At 36.7% G+C, this 25,610-nt stretch overlaps 1 protein-coding gene across 5 annotated transcripts in view; it reads right to left on the minus strand.

Moving 5' to 3' along the window:
- The window catches only part of patj.L (PATJ, crumbs cell polarity complex component L homeolog), a 132,950-nt gene that overhangs the window by 43,637 nt on the left and 63,703 nt on the right, over nt 1–25,610 (minus strand). For all 5 annotated transcript variants that reach the window (XM_041590399.1, XM_041590401.1, XM_041590400.1 and 2 more), the window contains 4 exons: nt 25,382–25,559; nt 22,477–22,587; nt 21,613–21,678; nt 13,689–13,803 (listed from right to left, as the gene is read on the minus strand). In XM_041590399.1, the coding sequence (XP_041446333.1) occupies nt 13,689–13,803; nt 21,613–21,678; nt 22,477–22,587; nt 25,382–25,559 (470 nt within the window). The remainder of the gene's footprint in view (nt 1–13,688; nt 13,804–21,612; nt 21,679–22,476; nt 22,588–25,381; nt 25,560–25,610) is intronic.

The following is a 25,610-nucleotide window of genomic DNA, read 5'->3' on the forward strand; positions in this document are numbered from 1 at the left end:
CAAAATCAGAGAGATTCTTTAAAGGGATACTGTCATGGGAAAAAAAAAATTCAGTTAATAGTGCTGCCCAAGCAGAATTCTGCACTGAAATCCATTTCTCAAAAGAGCAAACAGATTTTTTTTATATTCAATTTTGAAATCTGACATGGGGCTAGACATTTTGTCAATTTCCCAGCTGCCCCTGGTCATGTGACTTGCGCCTGCACTTTAGGAGAGAAATGCTTTCTGACAGGCTGCCGTTTTTCCTTCTCAATGTAACGGAATGTGTCTCAGTGAGACATGGGTTTTTACTATTGAGTGTTGTTCTTAGATCTACCAGGCAGCTGTTATCTTGTGTTTAGGGAGCTACTATCTGGTTACCTTCCCATTGTTCTTTTGTTTGGCTGCTGGGGGAGAAAAGGGAGGGGGGTGATATCACTCCAACTTGCAGTACAGCAGTAAAGAGTGATTGAAGTTTATCAGAGCACAAGTCACATGACTTGGGGCAGCTGGGAAATTGACAATATGTCTAGACCCATGTCAGATTTCAAAATTGAATATAAAAAAATCTGTTTGCTCTTTTGAGAAATGGATTTCAGTGCAGAATTCTGCTGGAGCAGCACTATTAACTGATTCATTTTGAAAAATTTTTTTTTTCCCATGACAGTATCCCTTTAATTACAAATATGCTTCCACAGCAAGAGACCTAACAAAACATGACTACTGCCCTTGAAATGTAGTATATCTGCTTTGTAAATTACAAAGCCTCATTCTCTTGGAGAGATGTCTATAACGCATTGTTTGTACAAAGTGCTAACAAGGCCAAATAATCTTATTCCATAGGGACAGATGCTTATTCACCATGGTAGTAGAATCAATGCTTTCTGTTCTAAAAAAAAAACAAAAACATTCTTTAATTACCGTACAATAAACCTACAATTTATTAATTCAAGTCAGATAAAGCTACTCTCTACGGCTAATGCTATATGCTATACACAGGCCAAGAATCAGCCCCTTTGTTGGCATTTGCCTCCTGTCCTGCCTGCACCCCAAACAACAGTCATCCTGGGTGCAGACACATGAGGTGGATTTCAGCAAAGAAATAAGAGCTTGCATCCTCGTGCCAAAATCCACCATTTGTGCCTGCACACAATAGTTCCTGGCGCAGTTAGGACAGGAGGCTAATGCCAGGGTAGGTGTTGCTCAAATATTGAATGTCAAATAGTAGGTTATTCTCCTTCCCGAGGAAGAATATACACTCTAAAACTATATGTTTCTAGGAAAACTTGTTAAAAAGTGGTCATAACATGACTCTTCAGATCTTGAGAAACACTTTTTAAAATGTTCAGCTTTTAGAAAGGAAAATTACAAACCAGTCACCCATTGCCTAGGTGATACTTGTTACTTGCCCTTCACCTGCTTTTGCAATTCACTTAATTTCTTCATATTTGCCTGAAACTAACCTAGGTCTGCTGAATGTGCCTATAATTCTGTTCACCAAGGACCCAACATATATGAAATTTCTTTAAAAGTTAAGTGACAAGCCAGGTATGGGGAAAAGCCAAATACTACTCGTGACGAAAACCAGATGTACACTCTGACAGAGACAGACAGCTGTGAAGTCGAAAGCAATTTTGGGTACAAAAATGTACCAACACTGCTTCCTAAAACGTATTGACACCTTCTCCGCATTGGTTCATTGATGCAGTTCTCACACCAAGGCTCTGCATTCCCGGCATTGAGATCCGATCGTTGGGCCATAGGGCCCAAGATGGGATCAGCCTGATATCGCCCACTCAAGGTAAGAGTTAAAGAAAATATTGTAATGAAAGAGAAGTAGAGCAAGATTATACTGTCAAGTACTGACAAATGTGAAATAAACAATAAGAAAAAAATCAACGGGGAGAAAACAGGTTCTCTCAATCTGGGCCAATTGTGAGCAAAGAAGAAAATAACTTTTCCTGCAGATCTCAGACAATTAATGGGAGACCCCAGACTCCACTCACCATGCAACACATGCCTTTGCATGAAATAACCAAGTCATTTTTCAAAGTGGTGCCGATTCCATCAAACCCCAGTGGCAAATACTATAAACAGGTAGCACTTAAGAGTTAAATTTCACTATTTCCCCTAGTAAGAGTCTAGGCTGCTTTGCAAAATCACTGTATGTCAGAAGTTTAGCATACCAACTTTTTTTTACTACCAGTTGGACCATTTCAATTCACGGAATCACCTGAAAAGTTGATGATTAGATCCAAGAGTATGCAGTGCAACCAGTGCTAACGAAGAACGTACCATAATTCAAAGTAAACAGGAACAATGCTCAGAGCCAATATATACAGTATTTATCATCATTACTGAAAGACCACTAGGGGAAAGATCTTCACGGAAAGATCATCAATGTGAAGTGCTATGGGGGACCCCATAAAAATGACATTAGGTTATAGACTGAAAACAGGAAAAAATGCTACTAGAGAAAGGGGAAAAGATAGAAACAAGTTCTAGAATATCTTATGTACAGTTTTTGTTTGTATTTCAGCAATTATTTGGAGAGACTTCATGTGTTGTTTGCCTTCTTCTGGATCAACTAGCAGTTAGGCAGGTTATAGATATAGACTTAAAAGGTTGAACTTTATAGGGTTGTGTATTTTTTTCAACCTAACTTACTATGTGACTGTTACCTGATTCACAAACATTAGCAGTAATTGTTTTCTTTGTATTTGACATTTAGTTCAAATAAATGGAAAAACATACACAGAAAAAGCACTTTAGCTTGTGGAAACTCAATTTTAAACAAGATTCTTATTTAGCACACAAGATAGAATATCAGAAATGGGCAGCATTAGCTTGGAAAAGTTTAAAAAAAAGGCTCAGCTTAGTATATCTATGGATATTTACTAATGGATTCAGGAAAAAGGAATGAAAGAAGAGGACAATCATTGCAGTCACCATTGTTAGCGGACTTGGAAATCAAATATTTGTAAACCCTTATATCTGGCTAGAATGACAAATATTTGACTTGAGCTATGCTTACATTTTATGCATTATTGATTTTTTACCATTCCTTTTCTGTACTTCGTGCTCCTGAAGAAAATCAATCCAATTATAAAGAAAAAGTGCATAATAAACTGTTACATTTGAACAGATACAGCCATTTTACGCTTTCTGCAGCCCCTTTTTTAAAAAACAACCTTTGTCGTGTATCCTTCAATTACATTATTCTCAGACAATTAAATGAGATAGCCTTTAACTTCTATATACATTATTAGACTACAGTCAACAAAGTTTTAATAATTTCTTGTGATATATAACAAAAAAGGTCAGCTCAACACTCTTCTTTTACAAATTCCTTATTCAATATGTGATACTGAGAACAAAAGCAAAACAACTCAGGGCAAGGTGCACTACTGACATGACTGCATCTCTTGTTACACCACGTATACAAAAGAGATAGAAAACTGGTGGCAGGGATTTATTGATTACAAGCAAATATGGTGATTTGGCAACTGCTTTGTGACAATGTATGAAAAATTATTTTTATATATTTATGGATCTGGGGACTATACCCAATGCGGTGTGGTTTCAGTTATTTGGTTACCTCCACACACCAAAAACACACACGTTAGTGCTTCCTGATAAATTGATTCTAGCACATGGTATATAAATGTGATTTACATTGTAAACTCCTCTGGAGCAGGGACTGGTGTAAATGAAGAACAATCTCTGCAAGACAGACGTGTAACGTGACTTTGCTATAAAAAATACTACAATAATCACAATATCAATACATGCCATATACCTTAGGCAACTCTAATAAGCTACCCAAGAATTCAATCTTTGCTTCATGTACAGTTATTCATATTCCTATCCAGCAATATTATGAACTAAATTACCTACACTAACAAAATATAAAGGCAAAGAGATCATGTTAGTCACTGAAATTAATCAATATGCATACAAAATATTTGGTATTTATCCCCCAGAAATGGTCTTCCATTACGAAAAGACCCATCGGAAGCCCTCCTCAATAAACATATTACAGGGGGAAATAAATATACCAGAACTCTAGTGACACATATATTCTCTGCCGCAAAGCAGATAATTGCTAAAACTTGGAAATCCCCTATTCCTTATTTTTTGAGTCTGACAGCATTTTTATTTGTGATTTGTCTTCTGTTATGCAATTTGTATCACAGCTTTTACTTTTCTCATAGAACTTCACATTGCTAGGCAATGTAATTTGCTACATTGGAAAGAAATGATCTGGATTACATTTTATACACAGGAATGTCTGTTTATTAACATCTGAATTTGCATTGCGAACTGGGATGTCCAGTAACCGCTCTTCCTGTAAATGACAACTTGTTTCTTTACTAAAATAAAAAGAATTATACAAAAAAAAAAAAAAAAGTTCATCTGTGCCAGAAAAGGGCTGGTTTGCTCATTATGGGGACAGCCCAAGCCTCTAGTTCACCTTGAGTGACATAGATAATCAATATTTGTTTTATGTAATAAGTGTGAGCCTAGGGTTGAAAAAGAGAATGTGGGAGCTGTTCAGATACAAGTGAAAAGTTTTCCATTCCCCACTCTGGTAATGGCATCCTAGGTTTGGGCAGTAAAACAGCAGCTCGAGAAGGAATCCCCTTTCAGAGCAGGAGGAAGGGTAGAAGCAACAGGAGCAGAGGGCACTTAAGCACCAGCTGAACATCCATTTTTCAACTGTCCTTATTTTATAGGGATGCACCAAATCCAGTATTTTAGGATTCAGCCAAATCCAGAATCCTTTGTGAAAGATTTGGCAAAATACCGAAGCCCAATTTTCACATATAAATTATGGAAGTGAGAAAGTTAGGGAGAAAAAAAAAAAAAAAAAAAACTTTTTTTTGACTTCCTTGTTTGGCCAAATCCAAATACTGCCCGAAACCAGAACTGAATCCTGGATTCAGTGCATCCCTATTATTTTTTATCCTCTCTGGAGTTCAGGCTTGAATTTGTGCAGCAATCTATTTTAACAGGTTCTCCAGTGCAGAAGATGACAGATCTCTTTGAGAGAGAGGCTTTGGTATAATGTATGAGTTACTTGCTGTAGTCCAATGAAGAGGAGTAGCGTTCTACAAGTTTTACTACAGATATAGCTGCTCCCCAGGATAAAACAGGGCAACGTGCCATAAAAGCAGTGCTTGAATTGGAATGAAAAAAGTGGAGGGATGCTCTGTGTGGTGAGAGTGCTAAAACAAGCCCCTCCCACACCATAAGCCACACCCATTATTATAAGCAGCCTCACGCACCAATACTTTCTGGTTTCACTCAATTTAAAGCAAAACCATTTTGATATTTTCTTTTAATGCACAGTTTAATGCCCAGTATGCATAGATTTACGTAACTAACCTGTAGGGACCCCAAAATGAAAATTGTGCATATGACTTTTCTTGGCTGCCAATCCAGCTTCTTCAAACACAGCTCCTTGCCTGTGTATTGTGTCATATCAACCCCATCATATTCTATATTACCCAAGATTATTTCATATCATTCTCTCAATATTCCTTAATCTGCTTCTGTTTAATACCTTAATTTTCTCTTTTTGTTTCCTGTTTTCTTCTCTTCTTTTCTCTATAACTCTCTCTGGTGCCTCCACCTTCTTTATTTCTTTAACACTTCTCTATCTCTTTTATATTTGTCTCCCAGCAATCGTTTCTCTCCTTTATCCTCTATATATTTAACTATATTATATTTTACCTCTGTATTGTATTTGCATGCAGAAGTGGAGAGGAGCAAAAGACAGTGCTGAGGGGATGCTATTTCGCAAAAATAAATAAGTGAAGGGATGGCATCCCCGTGCATCCCTCCCCAATTCCAGCAGTGCATAAAAGAGAGAAGAAGGAATGCTGCAAGAGAAATTCAATTATATGGCAATGTCAAAGCAGACATTGAACAAGCATAAACAGCGCAGGGAGAAAATATAGGCAATAAGCAAGAGGAGGAGATCAGGATAGATCAAGGCATAGAAAATTAACAAAGTCATGCTAGGGTAGGAGCAAAGGTATCCACACAGCAAACATATAACCAAGCACTGAATTTAGGGTGAGACTGGTTATAAAGATCTCTGTTTGCTGAATTGGGAGGAACATGGCTACATACTAATTACTTCCCAGGTGACCCCTATTTATTGAACAAGGCTGGTTTAGTTGCTCAGAATCCAGATTGTGCTGGCTATACTGTAGATGATGCATAGTTACAATTTTCCCTTAGCAGTGGGCATATTTTCTAACTTACAAAGTAATACTCCCACCTTCCTCCTATGTGCTCATGTATTTTCATGAGATACTATAAAACTAACTGTAACTTTACCCTGAATAGGTGAAAAAACAGAAATATTACAACATTCAATTTGGTGCTGGGTGAGATTTGCTATATTCTTATGCCGTTCAAACAGAAAATGCTGTGGAGTACTCACTTTGGTTAAGTCCAGTTATACTAAAGAATACTCAATAGTGCCATTCTGAATAATGTTCCCTATATTGTAGGTAAAATATGCCATATACCCAATAATCGGTGGCATACTGTATTCAAGCTACATTACATCAGACAAAGCAGTATGTAGATCATGTGGACCATAAAAACACACTGACAATCTGTATCTGGCCATAATGGAGGTAGTGAATGCTGAAGTTAAAGGATATGTAAACCCTTTTTAAATTTATGCAGGGTGCTAATTACAGTAATAATTTTTTTCTGTTTCAAGGTTGTCTATATTTAACCATAGCGCCATCTGCTGGTCAGTTCTACTGACTGTATGTGGGAGAGATGTACTTAAGAAAAACAGATAACTGTTCTGATGTTGCTATGCTCAGGGAAAAGATGGGAAAAATCATCTGAGGTTTCTGATATCTTTCTTAAGCTGAGAAACACAAGATAGCTGTTGGTTTTCCTTATGAACCTCTCATAATGAAAACTATCAAAAGAGTCAAAGGAACTGAGCAGAAGGAGGCACTGTTTCCACAAAATCAATTATATTAGTTATAAACAGCTTAAATAAAATATATATTACACCTTTCAAATGTGCATGAAAAGCACCCATGTTTTTTCCCTAATATAGTAGGAACTAACTTTATTAATATTAGAGGGTGGGGCAATCTACACTAGCACTACACCACACACAAGCAGAATAAACATATATTTTATTAAAAATGCATGCTTTTCTATTGTTAAAATGGAAAAATATTTATAGTTATTTTTGTACTAAATAAAAGTTAAAGAAACAGAACTGATTTTCACATGAGCACACCATCCTCAGAGCAACTGTGGCAAAAAGGAGAATTGAATTACCCTTTCATCATAAAACCCTTGTATAACGGCCTCCTTTTTTGTAAACCCACAAAAAAAAAGGCAACTGGAGGAAAGGAGGGAGGGGCATATTTAAAAAATATCTGATTCCAGGGAAAGGTTGGAGGAGTTAGCAGGGATAAATACAAAACCATGACTTAATTATATTTTATAATGAAGGGAAAAGAAAGAAAATACAGATCTTTAATTAAAGAAATAGGGGAAACACATTTTTTGATTTAGCCCCTATATGTTTGGATCATTCTGATGTATATTGCCCCTTTAAGTTTTCCGGATTATACATGTTACCTTACCGTAAGGTATATAGTAAAGCATACTGTACTAGTGGAAGTTGTACAATGCAAATTTAATAACACAGATAAAAGTACCATTTTACATAAAATGGATTTTACATTTCCTGGATGTTGCACAGTTCATGCAATATATAATGCATAACACATTTCCTTGATTTTACATTTTCCCCAGATTTTAAACCATTTGTTTCTGGTCCCTGGAAAATGTCTGTCTATAAAGTAAATAGTGAATGCAGAGTCTCCACTCCAACCCTTTCCTAGTATCCACACTTATAGCCATATGCAACTTTAAACTGATCAGCATCTTAAAGGTATAAGTCAATAATGTAGACAAGTCCTGACAATGTTCAATAATATAAGGATGTTCACTTCAAGAAAATATGACGTCTTGTCTATGTATAAACCAAGGACTTACAATCACAGGTCTTCTATGCTACATTTTACTTTCAGGTCACTAGTGGTAGGAAGCAGAGGTTCATTAAGTTTTTGTGGATATAAAGCATTAAAGGAACAGTAACACCAAAAAATTAAAGTGTTTTTAAAGAAGTGAAAATATTATGTGCTGTTGCCCTGCACTGGTAAAACTGATCTGTTTGCTTCAGACACACTACTATAGTTCATATAAACAAACTGCTGCGTAGCAATAGTGGGAATTGAAAGGCTATATGGCACAGGATAAATAGTCGATAACAGATAACTCTGTAACACTATAGAGCTTATCTGCTATCGGCTGTGTAACCTGGGCCTTTTCTCCTTTGAATGGCTGCCCCTATTGTTACACATCAGCTTATTTATATAAACAATTGTAGTTTCTGAAGCAAACACAGCAGTTGTACCAGTTCAGGGCAACACTGCATAATATTTTTATTACTTTGAAACACTTCTTTTTTGACGATACTGTTGCTTTAATTAAATCTGCAGAACACAGCGTCAGATTAGCCCATCAAAAAAACAGGGGGGCACAGTTAGTAGTAGTTTGTGGAAATGGGGCATGGCAGGCAGCAGTGGTGGGTGAGGCCCTGGAGATCAAGGGACCTTGTGTCTCCAATCCAAACACAAATAGAATATGCACATATTTTATTATATTATTCAGAACAATCTGGTTAAATTGATGATGTTAAACAGAAAAATGTAAAGAGGAAACAACTTTTATTCATAAATATGCAAATTTGCAGGTGTCTGCCAAGCATAATTCTGAAAGTAATCAAAAAACCTTATTAATTAACAACTGCAGGCCATCATGGTAAAGATAACAGAAAACTAAAGATAATATATGCATACCACATCATCAAACTATTCTATTCACAATATTTTTGGAGTCATTTTTGATTCCTCTGCTGCAGAATTAATATAAGAACTAAGCTCCAGGAAACGCATTTTCATTTAGGAAGAAAGGTGAATAGGTGAGCATTTTTCTTTTCCATCTACACAATATAAATGGCAGGCAGTAAATTCTGAATGCAGGGGACATTCTTTTTACACTGCATCCCCTTAATCATTACCAGGCTCTGAAAATCTAGCCCAGAACAGGAGCACAGATGGGTGTCCGCTAAGGGTTACAGAAACATTTAGAGCTTTGGGTAACGGTAGTGACTAATAGAATAGAAAAAGCAAATGTGATTTAAATCTGATGCAGAGAAAACAAGGAGGAATGCTGATCTCAAAAACCTCCACCTACACTAATTTCATTGCCAGAAGGGAGTGTGAGGCATTAGATATGTCTCACAGTAAAAGGATTTTTTTTTCCTTTTTTTTTTTTTTTTAAAGTTAATACTACTGTGCTAAGGACAGAAGTGTATCTACATGTAATAGAAATACTTCAAATTCCAAATGAGGAAAACAAATCTATTTTAGGACCACAGATAAATGGCTCAAACAGTATATTTATGCAAAGCCCTTTCAATTTAAAATAGTCTAACATGCCACTTCTTTGAGAGATCTGGTCCCCTCCTCCTATATTAAGTATATTAGACATGGTTTTGCAGTTGCATTCAGCATAAATGCTGCAAGCATGCTTTATCCTTCACTCTGAGCTATATCTTGATTTAACAATTGCAGTTACTTCTGTTACTTAGTGTTGCTAGAAATTAGTTTGCACATAAATCAAACACATTTTTTTCTAAACAGCATTATGCTCAGTTTAAGGTTCCTGAAAAAGCTGGGCTCTTTAAATCATTAAAACGCATTTTTAAGATCTTTATACGAGTTTCCTACCAGAGGAAGTCTGCTTTATATTAAAAGCTACTGCACATATAAAATGCACAGTTAATTACCACTGCTATTTAACATGCAAAATCTAAAATAAAGCCTATGCAGCTAATTAAGGTATGATACAGTACATACACAGAGTTTAGCAACGTGATAACAAGCTATTGTGAATTGTTTCACTGATTAAAGCTAAAAAAAAAGAATACATTTAACTAGAACTAATCAGCTCGCCAAACAGCTAAAGGCAATCTAAAGAATGAATTCTGAAGCTTACCTGGAAATCCCCCTTGCACCATTGTTTGAAATCGATGCACTTCAGGGAGTCAGCATTCCTGAGAAACGTCTGGCTATAAGATGCTAAAAATCAGTACCCTGCTCAGTCACACACAGTTCCTGCATTTCTTCTGATGACCTTGGGCCTATTTTGTTCAGGGATTTTGCCTCCTTGTGGGGAAATGAACGATGTATTTATGCAATGAGATGTGATCAATTACACTAATTTTAAGCCCTGCTCAAGCTTAGAATCACATCTGTCAGCAGATGAGAGCAGCCTATAAAAGTACATGGAGAAGCAAATTGCTGGTTCCCAGCATCTGACCCACTGAAGCTCCACAGCTGCTGTTTCCTGGACTGCCTAACATTGCTTGCATTAGAATGACATCTCTATTCGGAAACACACAGTACTAAACAATAGCACTTACTCCAGCGCTTCTCTGCAAGTACTGCTGATGTGAGGTTTATTATTCTGTTCATTACCACAAGGATTTACAGTGTGTTTATTGTAATGTGCTGCAGACCCATCTGGTGCAAAGATGCAAAACATCTGTCTATAATCTAATTTGCTTTTCATTTGCTCTTTATCAGAGTATCAGGTATTTCTGCAATTAGATCTTTTTTAAAGATTTTTGGACCACTTAACTAGTTTCAGCGTTGGTAACATATTCCGTGTGAGTGGTATTTATTATCTATGGACATAAATTAATAGCAAAGTTTTAGTGATCTTTCTCATTTTGTTACTTAGAAAGGTATTCTGTTACTAAATGATTATTATAAAGTATTGCATTGTAAGGAATGGTTAATATATTTTTGAAGCAAACCTATATAACAACCTGCAATGCACAGCCAGCTTTAAAAAAAAAAAAAAAGATAAAATGGGTTATTTTGTTTATATTCCTTTACTGTAGTTGTCTCACAGTGTACAAAACGTGAATGAAAGCAATTATATGAAAAACTTCATTTATGCCTATGCAAAAAGAAGCAATTTCCGTATCCCCTTGCTGATGTATCAACAAGCAAAAAGTGTAGTCATACAGTAAATGTTTTTTTAGTGCAAACAATTTGAGTTGAGTTGGCCTGTTTAGCCTTTAAAACAATCATTTAACTTTGGACATTTTCAAAATGGGTTTGGGGCTATAACGTTACACCCCTGGTAACAGGCTTGATTAAGGATGGATCACTTGGACCAAGTAGATTATTTGGGACATTTCAGAAACTAGTTATTACAGAATGGTGTGTATCTAAATGACTGAGTTAAGGTTTCTTTGAATTGTTTTGCATAGGTATGGGATCCATTATCTGGAAACCAGTTATCTGCAAAACCCCAGGTCACAGTTAACATGGGGTCCCTGTTCCGAAGTGCTGACAATCTATTGTAAGAAGCCTACTCATAGCTGCTTAATAAGTCTTAATAAGTCTTAATAATTTTAGTTCCTACACATGATGGCACTACAAATGTATATTCATTCTCAAATAAGTATAATACTAAAAAATACATTAAATGTATATAAAATGTTGCATTTACATGCTTAATTAAATAAATCTACAAACTGATGACAACAGTGACATCTAGTGGTAAAAAGAAGCTAATTTCATAATACATCACTTATTTTCTCACCAATAATGTAAGTATTTGCATACGTTTAATACATATTAGGGTAAAAAACTCCACTACTTGCACATTGCAAATTTATTTTCATTAAGAGATAAAAGGTTGAACTCAAAAGACTTTTTTTTCCAAACTAAGTTACTAGGTTGAAATGAGAAATGAGAAATTAGAACTAAACTTTATTCTGACATTTAGACTCCCCCATTCCCCCACATTGGAGGAAATATGCAGATATTTTGCTTAGATAATTTACCATGGCAAAGCTACACAAATACATATGGAACAAACTTTATTTTGACATCAAATTGTGGCAAATTATATCACTGCCTTACTCTCGGTGGAAAAAGGTGACAGAGCCAGGACAATGATCAATGGAACTCTCCATGAAAGGATTACAATCTTGTCCTCCCTTGGTTTCACCACACCATTACCTTTCACTATTCTTTCATCAATTCTTCTAAACACATATTGGATGCCAGCTTGAAATAAATAGAAGATTTTATAACACAGTCACATTTGGTCTAGAATAAGAGCAAATGGTCATCTGCTCAGGGACCACAGATTTGGGGGGTCACTGTGCCACTATGTCTTTAATTTAACCCTATGCAGCTACTGCTGCCCTCCTCACCCTGCACTGATTCCTCAGCTTTTCTCTGCTTCCTGCTGTTCAGAAAATAAAAAATCCAGGATCACACGTTACACTTTGAAATGCATGTCCATCTTGGATTTTTTCACCAGCATTTAAACCAAGCAAACTAAGCAGCATTTGTGCACAAAGAAAGAAAATGTTGGCATTAGTATTCTGCTTATTATTGGTATTCTGTTTGTGCAAGTGTAGGTAATGCCTTCAATCTATCCACTGATCTTTCTGGCATTTCTAGAGTTCATGAAGTGCTCATTGGCCATTTTTCAGTGGTTTTACAAACTTTTCTGGGATTGAGTGCTTGTTGTAGTGATTATACAAGTACAGCTGGGGTTAATATGCTAATTAACCATTTTCTGTAGTAATTATAGTGCCATGTGACGTCTGGGGTTAATATGCAGATTATCCATTTTCTTTAGTCATTATACTGCCACATCTAGGGTCAATATGCCAATTATCTGTTTTACTGAGGGATTCGTCTGGGATAAATATGTTCATTATCCATTTTCTCTAATTCTGGCATGTCTGGGTGATGTAACATGCGTGTGTTTTAGTGATGTGGCCACAAAGTGGGCATGGTCAAAAAAAAATCTGTCACAGCAAGTTGACGTGGGCCCAGCAACTGGATCTTTGCCCAGGGCCCACCAAGGCCCTGCATGCACAAACAATATATATTAAACTAAAATACTCAGGGCTAGCAAATGATACTTTGGCAAAAGTATCATGCTGATTAATGGCATTATAATGATATAATGAGGTCCTGCCAGAGTACAAGAATGCTAACCCCAACACACAGAAATATTGCAGCATGGGCTACCACCATTATGAATTGTCTGACCCCGCATATCCCAAACACCCACCTCTGGCCAAACAAACCATGGATGGACACGGGTTGAAAAAGGAGAGTAACAAGCACTATTTGGCCACTGCTCTACACAGACTTGTAGACATGTTCTCACCTTCTCTTTGCAGAATGTCTACACATATGCTGATTCTGCTGTGTCATGTGGCACAATGGCAGTAATGACACCAATACCACCATTAGTCAATTAGAAGCAGGTTGGCAAGTGGTAACAAAAAACTACAATATTAAGTAACAAGGGGTCGCATGTTGGATTGCAGCAGTTTTCAATGGTGACAGCCCACTGACGCAGAACACTGGGCCCTTTCATAAGATACATTTTACATTCCAATTAAATTCCAAGCTCTGTCCAATGCTGTCTGCATCTAAAATCAATTGTTTACACAGATGCATGAACACTCTTTAGCACAACTTGACCCTGGAAATAGGGTCTAAAAAGACAAAATTACACTGCTATGAAGAACAGAAATTTACCATCGCTGTCTTCCTCTGGTTTCATTTCCAATGGTAGAGAATCAGAAGATTCTTTGTATGGAGGGGGCAACTTCATAGGTGGGGGACCTCCAGTGAAATGAACAGGAGACACAGTCTAAGAAATAAAAGACAAAAATAAGCATTTTTTCAAATTCTTAACAGAGTTGGTATCATAACATAATGGCATTGTTTCTACTGTGCCTACCAATCAGATAAATTAAATTCAAAGATTGGGTTACACAAACACATGAAAAATATCTGAAATAATATGATCTGCAAGGTAATATGTGAAAAAAATTCAACATTTAGAACAAGAACAACAATTAGAACAAGTTATTAAAATAGATTAGATATTCAAATGCAAACAACCTTTACCACAACTAAACTGTTGGCAAATATAACGCATAAAGACATACATATGTCAGAAAACAAGGACTAGATTTTCTACATAACAGATAAAGACCTGAAAGCCCCAGTACAGAAAAACAGATGCACATAAGCATTTAGAAAATGTCCTTTGGTTTTATATTTCATGTGAACATAAATTTGCTGTTAAGTTATATTTGGAACAAAAGAAAACCGTTTTATTTAATAAAGCCTTAGATCACATACCAACTAATAACAAAATGCACTTAAGGGGAAATGATCGGCCAAAAGTGCATGTTATCAGAAACATAATATTTGCACATAAATGTATAGTTATTGGTTCCATGTTGAAAAAGTATGGTCTATGTATATTATACAGGGTTATGTCATATTTTTTAGGATTAAGTTCTAGGTGTCTTTAAATATACATTGAAATGATCTGCAATACAAACAGGCTATAATTGTCACATTCAGCGCCCTAAATACAGAACCAGTGCTAGGCTCCCTGGTCTTGGCTCTTGCTAACAGCTGCCTTTTACTTCAGGAGGAGCCCTCGGCTAATTGGATGCTGCCAGGTCTTAATAAGAGAGGAGCAAGCAAAGGGTTCTGGACGAGCAAAGGGGCACGATAGTTTTACCAAGGGTATTGGATGGAAGGCAACGCAGCTCAGAAGACCGGGCCAGCACAAGCAGAGTTGAAGAATAGTCAGACAAACCGGGTCGGTGCAGTTCAAGGAATGGTGAGATAGGCTAGGATCAGGATTGGAGAGTGTCAAATAGTCAGCAGGCAATGAAACAATGTACCACCATTCACCCCCTTCAGTCAGTTCCCACAAATCAATGCATGTTTCTATCATTAGCAGACCTAAAAGTGGGGAATAATAGAAATGTGCATTGACTGTGGCTACATTGTTTCAAAAGTATATGATGTCTAATTTGAAAGCTTTTTAAAACCTCTAGGTTCCCATACCTTCCTTACCTCACCAGAACCACACCACAGCAGACCCCAATACTGCACTGTGTGCCATAAAGCTGAGTAGTGCCATTTGAAAAGCATTCCCTGCACTCTCATGCCAGGAGCAAGTTCAAATGCAGCCAATGTGGACTTGATTTATTCACAGTAAATGTGCTCTTGGTTATCAGTGGGAAAAGGACATCAAGTGAACTGATATAGTGTCCATGCAACCTGGGCCAGCACAAGCAGAGTTGAAGAATAGTCAGACAGACCAGGTCGGTGCAGGCACAGTTCAAGGAATGGTCAGACAGGCTAGGATCAGAATTGGAGAGTGTTGAATAGTCAGTAGGCAGGCAAGGATCAGATTGGAGAGTTCAGAATAGTCAGCAGGCAGGCGAGGGTCAATAACAGTATGATCAAACAGGATTCACTAAGAATAAACACCCAGGAAAAAGTAGAACCTAACAATGGACGATGTGTTACCTTCAAAAACCCCCTTAAATACCTTTGAATTTCAAGCTACTTTTGCGCCATCACGTAAAACCAGGACGTGCACGACGTGCCATAGGAGAACTGTCGCTGTAAGGAAAGGAACGCACGCGGCGGGCGTCCTCGCCGGCCACTACACCACCAGGGTGAGTGAACCTTACAATACTGACATTGAGTAAAAGCAGAAAAGAAACCTCAATTTCTACTTCTGGCATTAGGAATTAGAGTTTGATAGGGATTTTGGTTTGGAGTATGAAGAGAAAGGAATAGTAACCCCAAACATAATATTTTGCAAACTTAAAGCTAATGTAATATTACATGTTGCGGTCCCTTTCATTGATAATCCTGCCTACACGCTCAAATGAAACAATGAACCACCATTCACCCCCTTCAGTCAGTTCCCAAAAAAATAATGAATGTTCTAGGAATAGCAGACCTCTAAAAGTGAGGAATAATAGAAATGTGCATTGACTTCTGCTCCATTGTTTTAATAGTACATGATATTATGCCAGTAGACCAGGGAATAGCAAAGGACAGACAGATACCACTTTGAATAAGAATTACATTTGTGTATAACTTCAAAATCATTGAACAATTTGGTTTGTTCTGGTGCCTAATTGCAGAGAGAAAAAATGAGCTTACAATATTCTCTTGCCTATTTACAGATTTTAATTATTCAAAGCAATCTGAGTTCCAGCTCAAACAACTGAATTGAACAATCTGGCCACTTTAAGTATGGCTAGTTAGTACATAGTAGTAATGGTTTACATTGCCTCGATCACATGGTACGTTTAAACATGTCCCTACAGTACAGTTTGTCAGTGCAAAATCATAGCCACTCCTTACAACTTGGCACATTCTTCAACCAAGATGACAACCAACTCTCAACACAAAGTGCTCTAAGCCATTATTTCTGTACCTTTCTGGCACCATATGATATCCAAAAAACAAATATCCAAATGACATAAAAAGAGGATTAAAAAAAAACCAAAACAGATTCCTACAGATATGATTTGCTTGTAGCTATGCAAGTCAAACGTTCCACTGTAAGGTTATTATAACATAATTTTAATCAAGATTCCAGTGTATATTTACTTTGTTTGGTTTTGTTTGTTTTGCCCAACAACAATTCTATTCTTCATTGTTCAGAAAAAAAGGCTGTTCTTGGTGCTTATGAGTGTGCTCGCATGTATATAACTAGACAGATTCACTTCAAAGCAGAAAATTTATATCACATGGAAACAAACTGCTAAACTCGGCTCAGTACTTATTCTTTTACCGCAGAATAATACTTTGAATGCAAAGACCTGAAAAAAGATTTAAAAGTAAGGAAGGAATGAAAACAATTTAAAGGGGTGCTACATTCTGCATTCTGGGGATGAGATAAGAACATTTATTGAAGTGTGTCTTTGCTAAACCATGTCCGTGTTTATCCATAGTATGACAAAGAAAAAGAGAAAATGCTACTGCTTGAACAAAGACTGCATATTTTCATTACTGAATATTTACATCTGTATTCATCCCCTATGACACCAGACCATACTCCTTAAATAGCCCATCCACTTTCTTATAAGTGGATTATGGTACTACAGAATAACTGGCAGATATCAGGGGAAAAACGCTGTGGCCAGAACAGAAAGTCTGAGAAAATGGCATTTTACTCACATCTGAAACTACAATGCGATTATGACAATCAGAAAATCCAGATGAAGCAAATAAAGAGTGAAAATAGTCACTCTCCATTCCATTACACAAATATATAGCCAATATAAACAACTTGTAGCTAGTTCCCTATAATGCTTTTTTTGTTTAACTAAAGAAAAAGGATTAATTTGAAAGCATTTTAAAACCCCTAGGTTCCCACACCTTCCTTACCTCACCAGAACCACACCACAGCAGACCCCAATACTGTACTGTGTGCCATAAAGCTGAGTAGTGCCATTTGAAAAGCATTCCCTGCACTCTCATGCCAGGAGCAAGTGCAATTGCAGTCAATGTGGACCTGATATCTTCATAGTAAATGTGCTCTTGGTCATCAGTGGGAAAAGGACATCAAGTGAAGATAGTGTCCATGCACCCCTCTGCCTTTTATTAAGAGGTACAGAAAACAGGGCATTATTGGGTGCAACCTGTGACAAAGTAAGTGTCTTGAAGGGGCATAGGGTTTTTAAAAAGCTTTCAGATCTACAAAAAGAGACAGGTATGAGACAAAAAGCCTAATTTAAAGGAGAACTAAATCTTAACTAAACAAGTAGGCTAGAAATGTTGTGCATTATGTTTTGGGCTTCTGTACCAGTCCAAGGCAAACACAGCCCTTTAGCAGTAAAGATTTGTGCCTCTGAAGATGCCCCAGTAGCGCCCCATCTTACCGAGACATACAGAGAGATACAACTCCCCTTTTTAGTGCAGTCTCCTGTGTAATGAGCACAACACTCACCTGAAGTGATCCAACAAAAGCCTAGTCATTCTCCATAGACTCTGAATATGGGCAAAACTAGCAACGGACAATTTAGGGCCCCCACAAGACTAAATTACAGAAATTAGCAATGTGGTGGCTTATTGCTGATAATGTGTACCCATAAAGGTCCTCCACACAGTTATCATGACATTCTCAACTTCATTCTTATATGTAAAATGTCACATCGTATTATTAGATGTGGGACCCTTTTGTTTGTAAAATAGCCCAAAAGTTTTCAGTGAGAAGAGTATTTTTAATTATTAAGACAGTGTGATTCATTCATTCATTCATTAAAGGGATTCTGCCATGATTTTTATGATTTCGTTTTTATTTCTAAATTACACTGTTTACACAGAAAAACAATAGTTGTAATATTGATGTGTAGGCAGCCACCTCAGGTCATTTTGCCTGGTCATGTGCTTTCAGAAAGAGCCTGCACTTTTGGATGGAACTGCTTTCTGGCAGGCTGTTGTTTCTCTTACTCAATGTAACGATGTGTCGAAGTGGGACCTGGAATTTACCATTGAGCGATGTTCTTATATCTACCAGGCAGCTGTTATCTTGTGTTGGGGAGCTGCTATCTGATTACCTTCCCACTGTTCTTTTGTTAGCCTGCTGGGGGGGCGGGAAGGGAGGTGGGTGATATCACTCCAACTTGCAGTACAGCAGTAAAGAATGACAAGTTTTTCAGAGCACAAGTCACATGACTGGGGGCAGCTGGGAAACTGACTATGTCTAGCCCCATGATAGATTTCAAAATTAAATATAAAAAAATCTGTTTGCTCTTTTGACAAACTGATTTCAGTGCAGAATTCGAATGGAGCAGCATGATTAAAGGGGTTGTTCACCTTCAAACAACTAGTTGTTATCAGATAGATCACCAGAAATAACGACTTTTTCCAATGACTTTCTATTTTCTATGTGTCACGGTTTTTCTAATATTGAAGTATAAAGTGTCATTTCTCTCCTTCTGAAGCAGCTCTGGGAGGGGGGGTCGCCGATCCTGTAAACAGTTCTAAATTGATACATTTAGTTGATACATTTCTTATCTTTGTCCCTGCTGAGCAGAATCTCTGGGTTTCATTACAGGCAGCTGTTAGAATTGATACAATTGTTGCTAATACTCCAGAGATGCTGCTGAGAAATGTATCAACTAAATGTTGCAAAATTGTAACAGTTCAGAATCTGCACCTGGATTACTGAGCTGCCAGACTGAAACACCAGAGACAGGGACATTCAACTTTAAACTTAGATTTTGGAAAAAACGTAAAAAATAAATAATGGAAAGTAATTGGAAAAAGTCATTATTTCTAGGGAACAATCTAAAAACAACTAAATTGAAAAAAGTGTTTGGAAGGTGAACAACCCCTTTAATGGATGCATTTTGAAAAAAAAATTTTTTTCCCATGACAGTATCCCTTTAAAATCTTTGCAAATTAGCACCAACGATGCAACCCACAGTAACCAACATGAAACCAGCTCTTATAAATGTACGGCAAGTAGACTACTGTAAGTAAAGCTCAGTGGTTGCTGTGGGTCATTAGAAACGCATGTGACACTGCCCTTAGTTAAAAAAAAAAAAAAAATAAATAAAAAAAAAAAACATCAGTGTCACTCAATGATTAAGATAATCACAATCTTCAATTTGGGGAAATGTCCATACAGCTTTCCTCATGCGCCTCTCTATAGCTGTATTATACGTTTCAGTGAAACTTAAAATTTAGAAACTTAGACTTTCAACTGCTTACTCCATATACATTAAATTACAATAATTCTTAAGACACAATGAAGAATACTACTTTTCTGCAGTTTAGATTTAATTACAGCATATTTGCTTATAATTTGAATGCTAAGCTGTGGAAAACATTATGTTTAAAAGAAAGGCTATTTTCATTCCTTCTTACTTTGACGGCAGGGGTTTAATTTTGACATACAGCGCAGAGCAATGGAAACGAAATGTGGAAAGGGAAAAATACAAAAGGAATCAGCACAGAGAAGAGTGACTAATTATTAATAAATAAACAAATGTGCTAACTAGTGAATCACATGCAATCAAGATGGTAATTACAAATGATAATTACTGAATATTGTGTACCTTTCTTGAATATCAATGCTACACTTTGGGAAATAACTTAATTGAATAAGGCCTTGTTTACTTAAAAGTAAACACCATCTGGAGACGCTTCGTAAATGCTTAGCTGCAAAAATTAATAGATATGAGTGATTTCATTGTCTACTTAAGGTCTGCTAACTGTCATAATCATTGGGGCTATTACTAAAATAGCTGGAATCTGAAGATAAACATGCAATGGCAATACCAAAATTGCCCTTATATACAGAAAATTACTCATGAATTCAAGTATGAACATTGTTTTTTTAGCATAAGTCCTCAGAAGCAGCTAAGTACTGTTTTCAATCAGTGGGATAGAGCTTTTGGATGACCTACATGTCCAAAACAGTGTCACAATCACACAGCCAGTTGGAAACACATTAAAATTAATTTTACACCCCACGAATCTACTACATATTTATTCCAATTTTACAACAATACAATGGTTGAAGTGAAACGCACAATATAAAACTCAATCCATTGCCTCAAGTAGAGGCTATGGATTTACTAGCCTTTCTTATTTCTCAGCTATTATCACCTGACCACATATCTTCACTGCCAGGCAATGCTCTAACCCACATGGATACACTCCCAAGCCATGGTAAAAATATACCTTTCAAGATTAAAAAGCTTTAGGAACAAGGAACGTACTTCAATAAAGGATTCTGAGCTTGTCCCTGCACACAGATAGGGGGCACAGGATTCTATTTTCCCTGCTGGTGTATCTACCCCAGTGAAAAAAAACTACCTTTCTACCACTGGCCTTATAGTATAGCCAATGTATTGCCAAGATTAACATTCCCTGAGCTGTCGTATGTGCAATACTGGCCACAGCCAGTAGTTCACCAATAAAGAATGAGAGGAAACGGCAATAGCTGAACTCTCATCAGAATACTCCTTTTAAAAGTCAAATGCTTGGATGTCATACTGCTTGGATACAGAACTGACAGGGCTTAAAAAAATTTGTATTTTATTAAGTTAGTCCAACATTTCAGTCAACAACAGTGATCTACCTCACAGCACTTAATAAAAGGGTTCTTGCTTCTCAGCAAACTGTAAAATGATTCATTAGACAACCCCTCCTTCCAGCAGCAGGGCTACTGAATTTAGCCCCCATTTAGTATATATTTTTCCTTAACAAATATCTGCAATATGTGAACTTTAATTTGAAGTATATTAATTAGGAAAGCAGGAACCTGTTCAGGCTGATACGCATAAGTTTTTTTTTCCAAAAAACTACTCTTATTTTAGCCCTGGACCTCACACCAATATATATGCATGTCTACATTTTACCAAAAAAAAAAAAAAAATATTCAAGTTTTTGGTTATAGAATGTTATTTCATAAATTGAATAGGTCAGATACTGTATTTAAGGGGAATTATTTCAGTTTTGGATGAAAATTTTCATAAAGAAAATAAATTGGTACTACATAAATATGTGCTGAAATGCAGACAGTGTTAAACACTTTGATTTCATTCACTGATAATGAAGTGTTAGTGCCGAACTCAATACAAAGAGAGAAGCACCAATGAAATGTTAAGCTTACCTTAACTGTTACGTCTGTACTTGCTTTTTCGTATTTTGATGTCTTTGTATTTCCAACATTTATTAACTGAAAAAGGTAAAGCAAATCCTTTAGTGGCTTCAGAAGGATACTTAAAATCCCAAAATCACACCTAATGGAAAGGTTGCCGGAAGTTGTAGACCAACCAATACCTGTACCTTAACATCAGCTGAGACACTTGCTCCAGAGAGTATTTCTGCCAATCTGCAATGGCAGAGTAGCAGAAATCTGGGGAAGTTAGCAGTGACATCCTGGGAGTCATGACAGAAAATAAGAATTCCAGCAAACCTATTTGGTTGCTTCTATGGGCATGGCACAACTCATCTGATTTTTTAGAACAACAACAAAGGAAAAGCAAAATGGAATCCAGATGCAGCTAGCATGTTACAACCTTTACAACGGTCACACAAACCTTCCTGAACCCTGCAATGTTTTCAAATAAAATTGTTGCAATCAATATACCATTAGGGCTTCAGCATACGGGCAGATTCAGGGATATTAACCGCCTGGCGACTAATTGCCTCTTCTTCCCTGCCTTCCGTCTGTTAAAATGAAAAATCGCCTGCGGCAATGCACTCGTGGTGCTTCGAAGTCGCCCGAAGTTCGTGAGGCAACCAAGCGACTAAATCTACCAGAACACTTGAAAATACAGGAACACGTCTAATAAATGTATTTTGCAAGACTTATTGCATGCAAATTAATTGATTGCAGCCCTTTTAGCTGGATTTTCTAGAAGTGATCTGGTAACCTATGGAAGAACCTGATTATTGGTATTATTACTCCTAATTAAGTTCTGAAGAGTATTTTAGTACTTAAATAAGCTTGTATGTATACAGGTATGCTTACCCTTGGTGTTGGTGATAAACTCTGAATAACAAAAACCACTGGATTTCCTGAATTTTTGATAGCTTCAACTGCTTCTTCATGGGTGGCATTGTTTAAGTCTACACCTGAGACCTAAGAAACAAGCATGGCAAATTGTCAATAAGTGTAGTGTTCCACTAAAAAAGTGTTATATACAGAAATTAGCCACACTTAACGCCTATATTAAAAAAAACAAAAAACAGTAGAGTTCATATAGTACTGCCATAAAAAGAAATGATAGATATCTATCCGTAATTGAGCAAGCACACCCAGACCTCTAAGTAGCAGTACTGCCAAATGCATGAACCACTGGGGAGATGGCATTCCCTTACACTTAGCAGAAAAAAAACAAAGATACCATCTTCAAAGGCAATGCAAGCAGGGGGCAAGCCCCTCATGTTTATTAAGTCATTCAAAAGATCACTACAAGTATTTGCCCCTTTTCTATATACTATTCAAGGTGTCTTTTGTTGAGGAATGATAGCTACAAAGTTACATGTTGCATTACCATTAGGTTCCTAGTCGTGACATAAATAAAAAAAATAAAGTTCCTCACAAATAGTTAGAAGTTATTCTAGACAGGATTCATCTGGGATTGTTTCAAATGACACTAACCAACTTATCAAATATCAAACTTGTGTAATCCTGAAGGATTTGCAGCTATGTGATATTTTCCGAATTTATAATTTGTGCAGTCAATTAAAGTATGTAATCATTTTTTTGCATTGGAAAATAAGTTAAAATCTGAAACCCTCACTTGTGCTTTACCATAAATCAACCCCTTTATTGTTTGGCCTACCATATACAGTAGTTATTATACCTGGATGCAGAGAAACAGCTACAAAGTCTATATCAGCATTATGCACAGTACCACAATACTTTGAGTGAAGTCAGTTTGCAGCAATAAATGGTATAAAAGGGATAAGGATAAGTTAAGGGGAGGTGATATCAAAAAGTGATTCAGTTAGATCAGGGGTTGATTTTTAATCTACATACAGTGTATTGTGTGTTGAATCAGCAGGGCATTCACTGCCCCCTGGCCATCTGAGGTACATTTTCTGATGCCCCTCCCCAGGAAGAGGGGGGCCACTTAGCTAATGCAAAGAGTGCAATTGCACTTGCTGCACTGGAAGAGATGAGAAATTAAAAATTTTCAGCTTTATAAATGCTGTACCTGCCTATTCAGGTCCCTTATTATTCCCAAGTATTTTATCCCTGTTTAAAGGGTGGTTCATCTTTAAGGTAATTTATAGTATGATATATAATGCCCCATTAGTAGCAACTTTGCAATTGGTCTTCATTATTTATATTTTGTAGTTATTGATTTATTTGCCTTGCTACTTTGCTTCTTTCCAGATTTCAATTGGGGGTCACTGACCCTATCTAAAAGACAAATGCTCTGTAAGACTACACATATTTTGCTACTTTTAATCACTGATCTTTCTATTCAGGCCCTCTACTTTTCATATTCCAGTCTCTTATTCTAAATCAATGCATGGTTGCTAGGGTAATTTGGACCCTAGCAATCAGATTGCTGAAATTGCAAACAAATGAACTGCTGCATAAAAGCTAAATTACTCAAAAAACACAAATAAAAAACGCGCAATTGCAATTTGTCTTGGAACATCACTTTCTACATCATACTAAAAAGTTAATTTACAGGTGAACGACCCCTTTAAGAACAATACAACAATCTGCTCTGCTAAGGGCTTCAAATACCAGTTGTGGAAACGAGAATCTGCAAAATCAACTGTTTTAATTAACTATTCAAGAGGGCCGAGGGCTTTTTTCAAACCATTAATTGCCACTTATGAATTTTGCTGTTGATGAACATTTTTTGAGCGGTTAATATAATTTAACTTCTAAGGAAGTGGTCACCAACCAGTGGTTTAGGAGCAACATGTTACGCTACAACCCCTTGGCTGTTGTTCCCACGACCTCCAAGCAGTCAAGCACTTTTGAATTCCAGGCTTGGATGCAAATTTTGGTTGCATAAAAAACAGGGGTACTACCAAACAGAGCCTCCTGTAGGCTGACCGTGCACATAGTGGCTACCAAATACCCAATCACAGCCATGTTTCATGCTCGTTTTTCTCCCAAACTCTGTTTACATTGAATGTGGCTGATGGTTAAAAAAAAAAGGTTGGGGACCCCTGTTCTAATGTATATTTATTGCTAATATATCGTTAGTAGGTTGTATGTGAAATTTATTGTGAAATGTATTAAACATTCATGGTTAGCGTAAATATCCAAATATGTATTTTTACTACCAGAAGGCCTCCTGGTAGTAAATATCCAAATATGTATTTTTACTACCAGAAGGCCTCCTGGTAGTTTATTGAAAATCTGCCATATAGAGACAGCTTGTCTTAAACGGTGGTTCACCTTTACGGTAACTTTTATTATGTTATAAAATGGCCAATTTTAGGCAACTTTTCAATTGGTTTTCATTATTTAATTTTTATAGTTTTATAGTTATTTGCCTTTTTCTTCTGACTCTTTGCAGCTTTCAGATGGGAGTCGCTGACCCTCCTAAACAAATGCTCTGTAAGTCTACAAATTTATTGTTATAGTTACCGATTCGGGCCTAATCCTTCTATTCAGGCCTCTCCTATTCATATTCTAGTCTCTTATTCAAATCACTGCATGGTTGCTAGGGTAATTTGGACCACAGTTACCAGATTGCTTAAGATGCAAAATGAAGAGCTGCTGAATAAAAAGCTAAATAACTCAAAAACCACAAATAATAAAAACAAATTGCCTCAGAATATCACTCTCTACATCACACTTAAAGTTATCTCAAAGGTGAACAACTCTTTTAAGTTTGGATTTTCATCACATAAAGGAAGCAAATAGGAAGATTTACTAGGTGTTGCTTTACACTTACTTCAAGTATTTTGTCTCCTGTTTTCAAAGCATTTGTTCTTCCTGCAGGGCTATTCTCCAGCACTTGCTTAATAAAGATGCCCTTTAGCTCTTCTCCATTCTTAAGACGCTTTATAATTGACTGTCCACCAACAATACTAATTCCAAGGGAAACCTGAGGTTCTTTCCAAATTTCAACGCTTCACAAAAAAAGAATCTTGTAAATATAAACATTATACAACAACCTACAT

The sequence above is a fragment of the Xenopus laevis genome, chromosome 4L (genome assembly GCF_017654675.1).
Source record: "Xenopus laevis strain J_2021 chromosome 4L, Xenopus_laevis_v10.1, whole genome shotgun sequence".
Taxonomy (NCBI): domain Eukaryota; kingdom Metazoa; phylum Chordata; class Amphibia; order Anura; family Pipidae; genus Xenopus; species Xenopus laevis.